Source organism: Martes martes (assembly GCF_963455335.1).
Source record: "Martes martes genome assembly, chromosome: 1".
Lineage (NCBI taxonomy): Eukaryota > Metazoa > Chordata > Mammalia > Carnivora > Mustelidae > Martes > Martes martes.
Window position 1 is genome coordinate 210,799,552 of NC_137888.1, and position 15,945 is coordinate 210,815,496.

The following is a 15,945-nucleotide window of genomic DNA, read 5'->3' on the forward strand; positions in this document are numbered from 1 at the left end:
AAACTATGGAAAGAGCTCGTGTCTATCTACTGATGAGTGGATAAAGAAGATTGTGTGTGTTTGTGTGTGTGAGTGTGTGTGTACTCAGCCACCAAAAAGAATGAAATTTTGCCATTTGCAACAGTGTGGATGGAGCTAGTTTTATGCTAAGTGAAATAAGTCAGTCAGAGAAAGACAAATACCATATGATTTCACTCATGTGGAATTTAAGAAACAAAGCAGGTGAACATATGGGAGGGGGGAAAGAGAGAGATCAGTAAACAAACGATAAGCAACTCTTAACTACAGAGAACAAACCAGGGGTTGATGGAGGGAGTTGGGTGGAAGATGGGCTAGATGGGTGGTAGGTATTAAGGAGGGCACTTGTGATGAGCACTTGGTGTTCTATGTAAGTGATGAATCACTGAATTCTACTCCTGAAACCAATATTGCACTGTGTGTTAACTGAGTGGAATTTTTTTTTAAAAGAAGATTTTATTTATTTATGTATTTATTTATTTGAGAGAGAGCAGGAGAAAGAGAGAGCAAGAGCACGGGGAGGGGGAGAGAGATGCAGACTCCACGCTGAACAGGGACCCTACGGAGGCTGGATCCCAGGACCTTGAGATTATTACCTTAGCCGAAGGCAGATACTTAAGTTGACTGAGCCACCCAGGTGCCCCAACTGACTGGAATTTAAATAAAAACTTGAAGAAGAAAAAAATATGTGACTATGAAAACCTAAAATGGGAGTAGCAGGTTTGAGTTCATCAGAGAACTGTCACAGAGAACAGATTAGAATCTATTGTGTAAAATGTATTGTATATGCTCTGTGTATACACAGTTAAGATTAATGTTTAGGAAACATTTAAAGACTCAGAGAGATAAACTTTTTTTTTTTCAGAGAGATAAACCTTAGAGTGTTTGCATTTTTTAAAAAGATTTATTTACTTATTTATTTGAGAGAGAGTGACAGTGAAAGAGAGCATGAGAGAGGAGAAGCAGACTCCCCATAGAGCGGGAGCCCGATGTGGGACTTGATTCTGGGACTCCGGGATCATGACCTGAGCCAAAGGCAGTTGCTTAACCAACTGAGCCACCCAGGTGCCCCTAGAGTGTTTGCATTTTTATAATAATGTAGCTATGCTGTTATTTTTTTGTAGCTATGTTTTAAAATATTTATATAATATATATAATCTAACAATACATATAAGATATATTAAAGTATACATAATATATATAAACATGCACAGTGTATTCTCACACCCCCAATAGGTATCAAAATTCCTGATGTCATTGATTAGTTAGCAATATCTTTGTCCATAACTAAGGAAAGAAGGCTCTTATCCAATTAGAGAAGGATGGTGTGTCCACATTTCCAAGAATTTGAAATGGAGATGAGTAGAGACAGGTGGAGAAAAGTACATCCTGGCTCTGGGATTCACAGATTCTTGGTCTTGAAGGATTTGCACTTACCTGGGATCTCAGTGACAATGAAATTGTTTGACTAATGAGGAGCTTTGGAAATTGAATCTCTAGGGACACAGAGACTGCAGTCTGCCTGTGACCACTTATTTCAGTAATCTTTCCCATGAAAAGTAGCAGCATAATTGGACCTCCTCCCATAGAAGATCCTTTTTGTTCAGGAGCCTAGGTCTCATTCAGTCCCTCTGCCTTTTCTGAGTAGAAATCTCCCAGATGGCGCAGTCAGGGGAAATGTCAATCATCATTCCACTGTGATGCCAGCCAGGTAACCTACATGGATATTTGGAAATGAGTGCAGGTGTTTTACTACAGGTTCATCCAGGGGAAGTCATGACGAGAGTACATGTACCAGATGATTAGAACCAAGTCGTCCAGGGTCCACCTGCCTGTCTGTCATCCTCTTCACATCTTCTACTTTGCACCAATTTCAAGTACCTCCATTTACTAATGTACTCACTCTCTAGTATGGCCAGGGCCATTTCTTAATGAGTGGAAATCTGTTTTTTTTTTTTTAAATAAGATGACTATTAGACAAGTCTCTGATGTTTACTTACAATTTTGTGGAGGTGAGAGGGCAGGAAATGTTTGGTAAAGTTCACTTTATCTTCCCATTCTTGGTTCTTGACATACTTACATATTATCTCAGTTGCTTGCCTCTGAGGTCTCTGGGGATCCAGACAGAATCATCCACTGCCTCCCCAGTCTGTTTCTCTTTATAAAATTACCAAATGTTTCAAATAATCAAAATGATACAGTCAATATTTAAAAAATGCCCAGCTGTTAACCCTGTGGGAATTAATGGATGGCACTTTGCTGTATCTGCTTCAGGTTTTTGTTAAAGGAAAAGAATAACACGCATATAAAAGGCACCTACTTCTTATCCCTCTCTTCTAGTCTCGATCCCATCCCAAGACACTGTTTGTCTCTGGTGATGCTTCTCCTGCTGGTCAGAAAACACACATTTGATTGTGCTGTCACTCCACCTTCTCTGACAGATTAATCAACAACATGGGACTCAGAAACAAAACAGGGGTTTCAGAATTCCTTCTTATGGAAGTGACAGAGGACCCAGAACTGAAGCCCTTTCTCTTCATTCTGTTTCTGTCCATATACCTGGTCACCATCCTGGGAAACCTGCTCATCATCCTGGCTGTCGTCTCTGACTCCCACCTCCACACCCCTATGTACTTCTTCCTCTCCAACCTGTCTTTTACTGACATCTGCTTAAGCACAACCACCGTCCCAAAGATGCTGGTGAACATCCAAGCACAGAATCAGAGCATCACTTATGCAGGCTGCCTCACACAGATCTACTCTATCCTGGTTTTTGCTAGTTTAGAAAGTTTTCTACTTGCAGTAATGGCCTATGACCGCTATGTGGCCATTTGTTATCCACTGAGGTACACAGACATTATGAACTCCCGCCTCTGTGGCCTGCTGGTTCTACTCTCCTTCTGCATTAACATTGTGGATGCCCTGGTGCACAGTCTGATGGTGTTACAACTCACCTTTTGCATAGAACTTGAAATCCCTCTCTTCTTCTGTGAAGTTGTTCAGGTCATCCAGCTTGCATGTTCTGATACCCTCATCAATAACATCCTGATATATTTCGCAACTGGTATATTTGGTGGTATTCCTCTGTGTGGAATCATTTTCTCTTACACTCAGATAGTGTCCTCTGTTTTGAGAATGCCATCAACAGGTGGAAAGTATAAAGCTTTTTCGACCTGTGGGTCTCACCTGTCAGTTGTGTCTTTATTTTATGGGACAGGTTTGGGGGTGTACATTAGTTCTGCTTTCACTAACTCTTCCAGAAACACTGCGGTGGCCTCAGTGATGTACTCTGTGGTCCCTCAAATGATGAACCCCTTCATCTACAGCTTGAGGAATAGGGACATGAAGGGAGCCTTGAGGAAACTCATGGGCAAGATATCACTCTTTTTTCAGGAGTGTGTTGTTTGATTTCCACATATTTGTATATTTTCCATTTGTCCTTCAGTTACCGATTTCTAGCTTCACACCATGGTGATCAGAAAAGACATTTTGAATGATTTCAATATTTTTAAATTTACTGAAGCCTGCTCTGTGGCCCAACAGGTGATCTATCCTGGGGAATGTGCCATGTGTTCTGGAGAAGAGTGCGTTTTCTACTGTTGTTGGATGGAGTGTTCACATGTATCTGTTAGGTTTTGTTTGTTTATACTGTTTTTCAAGTTCGTTATTTTTTTTTTCACAGGATTTTTTTTTTTTATTGAACTGTACTTGACGTACAATGTTACATTAGTTTCAGGTATACAACATAGTGATTTTTTTAAAAATTTTTTATTTATTTTCAGCGTAACAGTATTCATTGTTTTTTCACCACACCCAGTGCTCCATGCAATCTGTGCCCTCCCTAATACCCACCACCTGGTTCCCCCACCCTCCCACCCCGCCCCTTCAAAACCCTCAGGTTGTTTTTCAGAGTCCATAGTCTCTCATGGTTCACCTCCCCTTCCAATTTCCCTCAACTCCCTTCTCCTCTCCATCTACCCTTGTCCTCTATATTATTTGTTATGCTCCACCAATAAGTGAAACCATATGATACTTGACTTTCTCTGTTTGACTTATTTCACTCAGCATAATCTCTTCCAGTCCTGTCCATGTTGCTACAAAAGTTGGGTATTCGTCCTTTCTCATAGTGATTTTTTAAAAATTTCTTTTCAGGTTTCCAGAATTCATTGTTTATGCACCACACCCAGTGCTCCGTGCAATACATGCTCTTAATACCACCACCAGGTTCACCCATTGCCCCACCCCTCTCCCCTCCAGAACCCTCAGTTTGTTTCTCAGAATCCATAGTCTCTCATGCCTCATCTCCCCCTCTGATTTTCCCCCAACTCCCTTATCCTCATGTCCTCCATGTTATTCTTTATGTTCCACAAGTAAGTGAAACCATATGATAATAGACTCTCTCTGCTTGACTTATTTCACTCAGTATAATCCCTTCCAGTCCCATCCATGTTGATACAAAAGTTGGGTTTTCATCCTTTCTGATAGAGGCATAATACTAAGTTCATTATTCCTTGTCAATCTATCCAGGGGCACTAAGCATTGTTGAATATGATGTATTGACGTCTCTTTAGTATTACGGGGGAAACGTGTATTTCTTACTTCACTTCTGTCATGTTTGCTGCATGTATTTTGAGGCTCTGTTGTTTGGTGTATGTATGTTTATAATTGTTATATTGTCTTGATTACTGACTTTTTAAAAAAAAGATTTTATTTATTTATTTGACAGACAGAGATCACAAGTAGGCAGAGAGGCAGGCAGAGAGAGAGGAAGAAGCAGGCTCCCCACTGAGCAGAGAGCCCGATGCGGGGCTCAATTCCAGGACCCGTGATCATGGGATCATGACCTGAGCCAAAGGCAGAGGCTTTAACCCACTGAGCCACCCAGGTGCCCCTAATCTCTACCTTTTGACTGGAGAGTTTAATCTGCTTAGGTTTAAAGTACTCACTGATAAGGAGATACTTAATTCTTCCATTGAAAATTTTATTTTATTTATGTCTAAAACCTTTTTTGTTCTTTATTTCTTCCATTACTGCCCTCCTTGCTGCCTTGTTGATTTTTTGTAGTGAACATTTTGGATTTTGTTCTCATTGTCTTTTTGGAATATATCCAGATAATTGTCTTTATGGTTACCATGGGCATTACATTTAACATTCTAAGTTTATAAAACTCTAGTTAGAATACATACCATTTTTATTTCAATAACATACAAAACCTCTGCTCTTATATTGCTCTGTCTTTATGTTGTTACTATCACAAATTAAATCTTTATACAGTGTTTCCAATAGCATAGATTTAACAATTTTTACATTTGTTTTTAAAACCAGTAGGAAAGAAAAAGTAGAATTATAAGCCAAAAATACAATGCTGTTTTTTTATTTGCCCACACATTTATCCAAAATCTTGATTTTTTTTTCATACAGAATTGAATTGCTATTTAGTGTCTTTTCATTTTAACCTAAAGGACTCTGTTAGATATTTTCATAGAGCAGGCTTAGTGATAATGAACTCCTTCAGCTTTATTCTTCTGGGAATGTTTTATTTCTCTCTCATTTTTCAGAAGGAAAATTTTGTCAAATATAAAGTTCTTGGTTGTCAGTTTTGTTTCAATACTTTTAAATATGTCATCCCACTACCCTCTCACCTTCATGGTTCTTGTGAGAATTGGTTTTTAGTCTTATTGAGGACCTCTTGTATGTGTGGAGTTGATTTTCTCTTAAGTTCTTGTATATGATGAGCACCTTTCAAGATTCTCTCTTTCCCTTTGCTTTGCTTTGATGATAATGAGTCTTAGTATCTCTAAGTTATCCTTCTTGGAGTTCACTAAGCTTCCTAGTTTTTTAGATTCATGTCTGTTATCCTGTTTGGGAAGTTTTTGTTCATTTTATTCTCAGTTACTCTTCTGTTTCTCTTCTCCTTCTGGAACTCTCATAATGCATATGTTTTTTTCACTTGATGGTCTCACCGGTCCCTTAGGGTCTGCTCACTTTTCTTCATTCTTTTTTCTTTCTGCTTCTCAGGCTCAATATTATAATGTAATGGCTCTGGGTATCAGAATCTCCCCCAGAGTTTGCTCTTTTCCACAGTTTTATTGAGAAATAATTGACATACATCACTCTATAAGTTTTTTTTTGGTCTTTTCAAAAAAATTTTTAATTTCTTTTCAGTGTAACAGTATTCATTGTTTTTGCACCACACCCAGTGCTCCATGCAATCCGTGCCCTCCCCAATACCCACAACCTGGTTCTCCCAACCTCCCACCCCCCACCCCTTCAAAACCCTCAGGTTGTTTTTCAGAGTCCATAGTTATTTGTGGAGCATAACAAATAACATGGAGGACATAGGGAGATGGAGTGGAGAAGGGAGTTGAGGGAAGTTGGAAGGGGAGGTGAACCATGAGAGACTATGGACTCTATAAGTTTAAGGTATACAGCATGATGGTGTGTTTTACATATATTGTGAAACGATTACCACAGTAGGTTTAGTTAACATCCATCATCTCATATAAATACAGTCAAAAGAAAAGAAAAATATTTCCTCCTTGTGATGAGAACCTGAAGGATCTATGCTAACAACTTTCCTGTATATCATATAGCAGTGTTAGCCATAGTCATCATGTTGTATGTTATACCCCTAGAACTTATGTATTGTATAACCAGAAATTTGTACTTTTTGACTTCTCTCCAATTCCTCTTCACACCACCTCTCATCTCTGGTAATCACAAATCTGTTTTCTTTTTCTTTGAGTTAGGTGTTTTGTTTTGTTTTTTAGAGTCTACATATAAGTGAGATCACATAGTATTTGTCTTTCCCTGTCCGATTTATTTCATTTAGAATAATGCCTTCAAGGTCCATCCATGTGTCCAGTGATGGATGAATGGATTAATAAGTTATGGTGTGTATGTGTGTGTGTATCATAAAAAAATGAGGTAATCCTATGATTTGCTTTTTAAAAAATTGTTCATGGTGGTAGTAGTCTGTTTAGTAACTTTCCCGGAATGTTTGCAAGGACTAAAATTTTTATTTTATGTGGTCCTTGAAATCTGTGTTCCTTACTTTGTTTAGCTAGTGTTATGAGAGAATTCCTTAAATGCCAGGAGTGATACAAACACCAAAGAAATAACAAAGCTCTATGGTATTTTTTGTTGTTGTTGTTAAATACAAAAAAAAAAAAAAAAGAGGAAGTAATGGTTACATAATGCCAGGATATTATATAAATGAACTACAAAAAAAGTAGGATGGGGGGCACCTGGGTGGCTCAGTGGTTTAAAACCTCCGCTTTCAGCTCAGGTCATGATCTCAGGGTCCTGGGATTGAGCCCCGCGTTGGGCTCTCTGCTCGGCGGGGAGCCTGCTTCTCTCTCTGCCTGCCTCTCTGCCTGCTTGTGATCTCTGTCTGTCAAATAAATAAATAAAATCTTTAAAAAAAAAAGTAGGATGGGGTGGGGAAGAGAGTTTTAAAATTGTATGCTCACTATATAAATTAAAAATTTTAAAACATTAGAAAGTGCAAAAAAGTAAAAAAATAACAAAGCTCTCTGAATCTTTTCAGGTTGGGTCTGTGCTACAGTACTCTTTCAATACTTACCCAGGTTTGCATTGAAAGTAGAGATCAGTGTGAACGTTTAGGATGTTCTCTGGTCTTTTCTGAGGATACGTCTTGCCATGGGGGTGCATGTGGCTTTCTAAATTTTCCCATATTTATTTTTTATGTTACTTTGTTTTTTTAAAGGTTTGTTTATTTATTTTAGAGAGAGAGAGAGAGAGAGCGAGCATGAGCAAGGGGAGAGGCAAAGGGAGAGTGGGGGAGAGAGAATCTCCAGAAGACCCCCTGCTGAGCGTGGAACCCAATGTGGGGCTTGATCCCATGATCCTGAGATCATGACCTGAGCCAAAGTCAAGAGTCAGATGCTTAACCAATGGAGCTACCCAGGTGCCCCAACTTGGTTGCTTTTAAACATCCTAATTTCTTAAAGAAAAATTCCCCTGTTTTACTCTGGGGTTTAGTTGGTCTATTTTATGGTTTTTAAAATTTTACAAAAGATTCTATGTATGTATGTATGTATGTATGTATGTATGTATTATTTTGGGCAGGGAAAGGGAGAGATCTCAAACAGACTCCACACTGAGTATGGAGTCCAGCCTAGGCCTTAATCTCATGACCTTGAGATCATGACTTGAGCCAAGACACTTGGCTTGATCCTAAACTTTCACATTGGTTTAGCACGAGTCCGACTATATTTTATGTTATGACTTAGTCTTTTACCATAAGTGTGTATAGGCTGATAGTTCAGTTTGCACTATTTTTGAACAATTCCCACTCCTTTTCCAGCCTGAGTTCTGAGTTAGGTAAAACAGAGATGAGTGCCTTGTGTCCGTTCTTCAAGTAGCTTCCAGACAGGTTAAAACAGACATACAGAATGGTTTGAGAAAGGATCTATTCTGGTTCCTCCGAATGCCTGGACCAGGGTCTCATCCTGATCAAACATTTTCATACTAAGTATTGCCATGCCAGGGAAAGGGAGGGGAAAGGGCAGGTAAAAATGTCACATAACTTTCCTGCCAGTTTGAAGTTGCTTATTTCTTGATTCAGCATTTAAATTGTTGCTATAAATTTTGGCTGTTTTCAGGAGTTCTGACGAAGTCAGTTCTGACACTTCTGCTTGTTTTTTTTCAGTGTTACTTTGAGAGGACAAGAGCTTTGAGCCTCCTGATCTCCCATATTTTTTCTTTTTGCTGAGGCTACTCTTCTATGCACAGTTCATTTTGATTATAGGGAATACACGAGAAATGATTGACTATACAGGTCAAGGCTCTCAGGCTGTGCTGTCCTTTGGGGGAGCCACTGCATACATGTGGCTGCTAAGCACGTGAAGAATGGTGGTCTGCGCTGAGACAGGTGCTGAGGTTTAAAACCTACAGTGGATTTCATGGGACGCCTGGGTGGCTCAGTTGGTTAAGACGCTGCCTTCGGCTTGGGTCATGATCCCAAGGTCCTGGGATCGAGTCCCGCATTGGGTTCCTTGCTCGGCAGGGAGCCTGCTTCTCTCGCTGCCTCTGCCTGCCTCTCTGCCTGCTTGTGTGTACTCCTCTCTCTCTCTCTCTCTCTGGCAAATAAATAAAATCTTAAAAAAAAATATTTAAAACCTACAGTGGATTTCAAAGAGAAAAAAAGTAAAATATCTCACTAATAATTTTATATGGCTTATATATTGAATTAATACGCTAGTTTAAATAAAATATATTGTTAACATTTATTAAAAAAATAAACTGTTGAATATAATATGTAGAAACAGAATACAATGCGCCATACATAGAATTAGTCCTTAGAATTTGCTTTTATTTGCTTTATTTAATATATCTGCTTTATTATCATGCATATTACCACTTGCATTTTATAGGTGATCTGTACTATCTCTCTTATCTATCTATCTATCTATCTATCTATCTATCATCATCATCTATCTATCATCTATTTCCATATAATAAACTATGCTTTTAAGCTTACATGTCCTGTCTGTCTTCCTTACATTGTTGCTATAAGGGGTACCTTTGAATGTACCTTAGGAAACAAGACTAGAATACAATTACAGAAGGGAGCTGCATCCATGTATAAAAGGAATTTGAAATGGATACGAAAATAAATAGGTGGATGGGGAAGAGCTTCATACTTTTAACCTCCTGGGATGAGGGAGTTAGCTAGTGTTTTTTTCCTTTTTTTTTTAAGATTTTATTTGTTTATTTGACAGAGATCACAAGTAGGCAGAGAGGCAGGCAGAGAGAGGGGGAAGCAGGCTCCCCACTGAGCAGAGAGCCTGAGGCGGGGCTCGATCCCAGGACCCTGAGATCATGACCTGAGCCAAAGGCAGAGGCTTAACCCACTGAGCCACCCAGGTGCCCAGGAGTTAACCAGTTTTAAGTTTTCCCTTCTCTAAGTCTAGTTCCTTAAAGATTCTTACTACTTGGGGATCTGCATGATAGTAAAAGAATGTGACTAATGAGGAGCTTTGGATATTGAACCCTGAAGGACCACAGAGACTGCAAATTGTCTTCCTGTGGCCACTTTATTCAGGTCACTGGGCAGCACACTTGAGCCTTTCCTCAAGGACCATCATTTTGTAAAATGGCCTAGTCCTTTGAGCTGTGTTTTCATTCTCCCTGAGAAATATCAAAGGGAGAACCGGGTATCATTTTTTAGATCTGGCACCCAGGTCGTCTGAAGTTCCCTAGTATATGGTTTTCAGATAGGAAACGGCAGTCCGTTTGGGTCTGTGAGTGAGAACGTGGTGGAGATGACCTGATCTTATTTATCTATGAAGTGCCTTATTGTTCATCATCTGATTTAAACACATACTTTTGCAGCAATACCGAATAAGTCTTGTTTTCTACTCTGAACCCAAAGTTCTAGAGAGCTTTTCCATCCTCAGGAGAAAATTTCCCTTGTACAATTTTATAGAAAGCTCTAGAATTCTCTAAAATGTTTAATCTCTGGGCACAGAATTGAGGTAGATGGTTAGCACATATTTGTTCCTCCATGTCTGTTTTTTAATACTCCTTTGTAGGGATGGTCCTTGGTTTGGGTCCTGGTCCCTGTCTTTGAGGACTCTGGAACAGGAAATGGACCAGGGTAAATCCCATAAAGCTACATCTCTAGTGCTGGCCCTTCTTCAGTAACCTACTAAATATTTAAAAATGGAGACTAGGGACACCTGGGTGGCTCAGTTGTTAAGTGTCTGCCTTTGGCTCAGGTCATGATTCCAGGGTCCTGGGATCGAGCCCCGCATCAGGCTCCTTGCTGCCCCCTATAATCCGTTCCCCACACCACAGCCCAGAAGACCCTTTAAAAACACCTTCTGAATTGAGAAACTCTCAGTGTTTTTAAAAACCAATACATATGTGTCTATGTACATATAAAAGAATATTTTAAAAGCAATATTTTATAAGTTCAGAACCTGGGTGGCTCAGTCGTTAAGCATCTGCTTACGGCTCAGGTCATGATCCCAGGGTCCTGGGATCGAGCCCCACATCGGGTTCCCTGCTTGACAGGAAGCCTGCTTCTTCCTCTCCCACTCCCTCCGCTTGTTTTTCCTCTCTCACTGTGTCTCTCTCTGTCAAATAAATAAATAAAATCTTTTAAAAAATAAAAAATAAAAATGGAGACTAATACAGAATATCAGGACAGGTACTCATGTATCTGTGTCTGGAATTAATAAATTTTGATATTTGCCATAATAATTTTCTTCTTAAAGTAATAAAATAGTTTTCTTAGAGACAGCATTCTGTTTTTGTTTTTCTCCATTCCTGTCCTTCCCTTCCCAGAGGAAACCACAGTCTTTAGTTGGTTGGGTATCTTGGCGTTGTATGTGTATTTGTGTGTGTGTATATGCAGGTGCATGTATGTGTGTCTGTATGTCACAATGCAAATGCCCATTCCTTCAAGAAGAAATAAATAGTGATGTTGTAAGACAGGGGAATATAGCAAAGGAGTGAAAGTCAGTGAACCAGAGTGAAATGTACCAAGGTTTGTTTCCTCTCTCTGCTTCTATACGTGAGCAAGATTTACAATGGGAGTTTTATCACATAAATTCCTTCCTGACATTTGTTACCTTGCCAGGATTTTTCTTTCTTTCTCTCCTCTTTTTTTCCTCTTGTCCCATTCCTCACTTCCCTCCCTATAATGAACCATGCATGTTTGTCCAGTCATTGTCATGCCATAAACAATTTTTTTTTGAGAGAGAGAGAGAGACAGTGGGATGAGGAGCAGAGGGAGAGGGAAAGAGAGAATCCCAAACAGGCTTCTTGCCCAGTGTGAAGCCAGTGTTTGGCTCACCTCACAACCCGGAGGTTATAACCTGAGCTGAAATCAAGAGTTGGACACTTAATGGACTGAGCCACCCAGGAGCACCTCCATAAACAAATTCTTATAGACAGTATTAAGAAGATCCTGTATGTGAAGCACTGTGTTTGGTGGTATTTCCTAGTTGTAAACATCTCCTTGTTCCCAGAGTATGTGCTGAAACCTGGAATAAACTCAAGTGTTTCTGAGTCCAAATTTATAGTCCAAATGATCAGTTCTGATATAGTTGCTTATTTTCACAACTCCATGCATGGCTCAGATTTTCTCATTGGTGAAGCAGAGTTTTTATATTGCTATTCATCTTTATTTTATTTTTGTTCTTTAAGATTTTATATATTTATCCATGAGAGAGAGAGAGAGCACAGGAGAAGGGAGAGGGACAAGCAGACTCCACTATGAGTGTGGAGCTCAATGCAGGGCTTGATCTCATGACCCTGAGATCATGACCTGAGCTGAAATCAAGAGTCAGATGCCTAACTGACTGAGCCACCCAGGTGCCCCACTATTCATCTTTAAACATTAGGATCCTGATGAGTGTTTCTTTTTTTTTTTTTTTAAAGATTTTATTTATTTATTTGACAGGCAGAGATCACAAGTAGGCAGAGAGGCAGGCAGAGAGAGAGGAAGAAGCAGGCTCCCTGCTGAGCAGAGAGCCCGATGCGAGGCTCGATCCCAGGACCCTGGGATCATGACCTGAGCCAAAGGCAGAGGCTTTAACCCACTGAGCCACCCAGGTGCCCTCTTTTTTTTTTTTTAAAGTAATCTCCACACCCAACATGGGGTTCAAACTCACAACCTGGAAGTCAAGAGTCGATGCTCCATCAACTGGGCCAGCCAGGCAACCTCTGATGAGATATTTACCTTTAAAAAATCATGAGAGAGGGGTGCCTTGTTGGCTCAGTCCATTAGTCACCTGCCTTCTGCTGGGGTCATGATCCCGGGGTCCTGGGATCAAGTCCTGCGTCAGGCTCCCTGGTTAGTGGGGAGACTGCTTCTCCCTCTCCCTCTTTCTGCAGCTCCCCCTGCTTGTGTTCTTTCTCTCTCTCTATCAAATAAATAAAAATCTTAAATCATTAGAGGATTTTTCTAAATCAGTACCTCAAAAGAATTACAGGCAATACATGGATACACCCAGGACTGAGCCAACTAGGCCTCCCCTGTTTGAAAGGATCCAAGGTCAATAATCTAGTGCATAAACAATGAATTTTGGAACATGGAAAAAATAAAATAAAATAAAAAATAGGAAAGATATCATCTTAACCCAGGAAATAGGAGTGTCCTAGAGTTGATGCTGGTACCTATCTTCTGAATAACTTCAGGAGGCACAGCCCAAAGCTGCCTGACCCAAACTTTAGTGGGGCCCAATTAGGAAAAAAAAAGGAGGATCTGAACTTCTGTGATGGATTTTTTATAGTGCAACCATGATTAAATTAACCTACAAAAGCACTTTATTTTAGATATGATTGGCATGTAAACAAGCTGTACATACCAACATAAAACTCAATGAGTTTGGGATAAGTGTTATACTTGTGAAACTATTACCACCATCAAGACCATAGACATATCCATCATTTCCAAAGTTTCCACTCATCCCCATTATTACTATTTTTATTTTTTAAAGATTTTATTTATTCATTTTAAGAAAGAGAGAGACAAAGAGACCACAAGCAGGGGGAGAGGTCAAGGGAGAAGGAGAAGCAGGCTCCCCCCCTGAGCTGGGAGCCCAACATGGAGCTTAGTCCCAAGACTTGGAGATCATGACCTGAGCTGAAGGCTCCTGTGAGCCACCCAGGCACCCCTCTTATTTCATAATGATTAGTTTTTGTGATAGGACTACTTAATTATAAGATATACCCTCTTAGAAAATTTCGAATGTACAGTACATTATTGTTAGCTGTAGGCACTATGGTATATAGCAGATTTCCAGAACTTATTTTGCACAACTGAAACTTTGTACTCTTTGACTACCACCCCTCTATTTACCTCTCTCCCAAGCCAGTAGCAACCACCATTTGACTCTGCTTCCAAGACTTTGACTATCTTAGATTCCACATATAAGTGATACCATACAGCATTTGTCTTTCCCTGTTGGACTTAGCATAATATCCTCTGGGTCTATCCATCTTGTCATAAATGGCAAGATTTCCTTTTTTTTAAGATTAAATAATATTCTGTTGTGCATATATACCTCATTTTCTTTACCTGTTCATGCATTAATGAACATTTAGGTCAGTTTCATATCTTAGCTATTGTGAATGATGCTGTGCAACGAACATGGGAGTGTAGGTTTCTCTTTGAGATCCTGATTTCAATACACCTGAGTATATACCTGGAAGTGGGATTGCTGGATCAAATGGTAGCTCTATTTTGAACTTTTTGGGGTATCTCCATAGTGTTTTCCATAGGGCTCTACCAATTTACGATTTCCACCAAAGTGCACCAGGTTTTGTTTTCTCCACACACTTGACAACACTTCTTCTTCCTCTCTTCCTCCTCCTCCCCTTTCTTCTCCAGTAGCCATCCCGACATGTGTAAGGGGATTTCACATTGTGGTTTTGATTTGCATTTCCCTGATGATTAGTCATTTTGAACATCTTTTCGTAGAACATTTGTATGTTTCTTTGGAGAAGTGTCTTTTTAGTTTCTTTCATCATTTTTTTAATGGGGTTGCTTTTTTTTTTTTTGCTATTAGTTTGGATATTAGCTCCTCATCAGATGTGTGGTTTGCAAATATTTCTCCCATTTTGTAGGTTGTCTTTTCATGTTCTTGTTTCTTTCTTTATGCTGTGCAAACTTTTTAGTACAGTGTGTCCAAGTTGTTTATTTTTTTCTTATGTTGCCTGTGCTTTTCATGTCATACCAAGAACACATTGCCAAGACCATGCCAAGGAGTTTTTTCCTTATGTTTTATCCTAGGAGTTTTATGATTTTAGGTCTGCTGTTTAAGTCTTTAATACATTCAAGTTGATTTTTAAATACCTATCTTGCTGTTTTTCTTTTTCTTTTTTCTATTTGAGTAAGGTTGACACATAGTGCTACATTAGTTTCAGGCATACAACATACTGATTCAACAAGTTTTTACGTTATGTTGTGTTCACAACAAGTGTAGCTGGCACCTGTCCTGACACATTGCTATTACAGTATCATTGACTATATTCCTTATGCTGTGACTTTTATTCCCATTACTTATTCATTCCATAACTGGAAGCCCATATCTCCCACTCCTCCTCATCCATCAATAGATGAGAAAAGATAAGGAAGATTTGATATATATATATATATATATATATATATATATACACAATGGAATATTAGGCAGCCATAAAAAGGATGATATTGTGCCATTTGAGACAACATGGATGGACATAGAGGGTATTAAGCTAAGTGAAATAAGTCAGACTGAGAAAGACAAATACTATATGACTTCATTCATAATTGGGTTTTTTTTTGTATGGTGTAAGATATGTATCCAATTTCATTCCTGTGCATGTAGATAGCCAGTTTTCTTTTCTTTTCCTTTTTTTTTTAAGATTTTATTTATTTGAGGAGAGAGAGAGAATGGGAGAGAGAGAGGGGATGAGCTGGGGCAGGGAGAGGGAGAAGCAGGCTCCCCATTGAGTTTTATTAATACCATTTGTTGAAGAGACTACCTCTTCTCCACTGAATATTCTTGGAACCCTTGTCAAAGATTAGTTGACTGTATATGTGTCAGTTTATTTATTGACTCACTATTCCATTGCATTGGGCTCTGTGTCTGCTTTTATGCCAGTATTTTTTTTTAAATTTTATTTATTTATTTGACAGACAGAGATCACAAGCAGGCAGAGAGGCAGGCAGAGAGAGAGAGGGGAGGAAGCAGGCTCCCTGCTGAGCAGAGAGCCCAATGTGGGGCTTGATCCCAGGACCCTGAGATCGTAACTCAAGCCAAAGGCAGAGGCTTTAACCCACTGAGCCACCCAGGCACGCCCTTTTATGCCAGTATTATACTGTTTTGATTACTATAGTTTTGATATGTAGCTTGATATAAGGAAGAGTAGTGCCTCATGCTTTGTTTTTCTTGTCCAAGATTGCTT

At 39.4% G+C, this 15,945-nt stretch overlaps 1 protein-coding gene across 1 annotated transcript; it reads left to right on the forward strand.

The window, feature by feature from the left end:
• Positions 1 to 2,472: 2,472 nt before the first annotated feature.
• LOC308353625 (olfactory receptor 7G1-like) lies at positions 2,473 to 3,426 on the forward strand (the record flags this gene model as incomplete). The annotated part of the gene is made up of 1 exon (XM_080820579.1): positions 2,473 to 3,426. One exon carries the CDS (start codon positions 2,473 to 2,475, stop codon positions 3,424 to 3,426), a length of 954 nt encoding a protein of 317 aa, XP_080676705.1.
• Between the last annotated feature and the right edge of the window lie 12,519 nt (positions 3,427 to 15,945).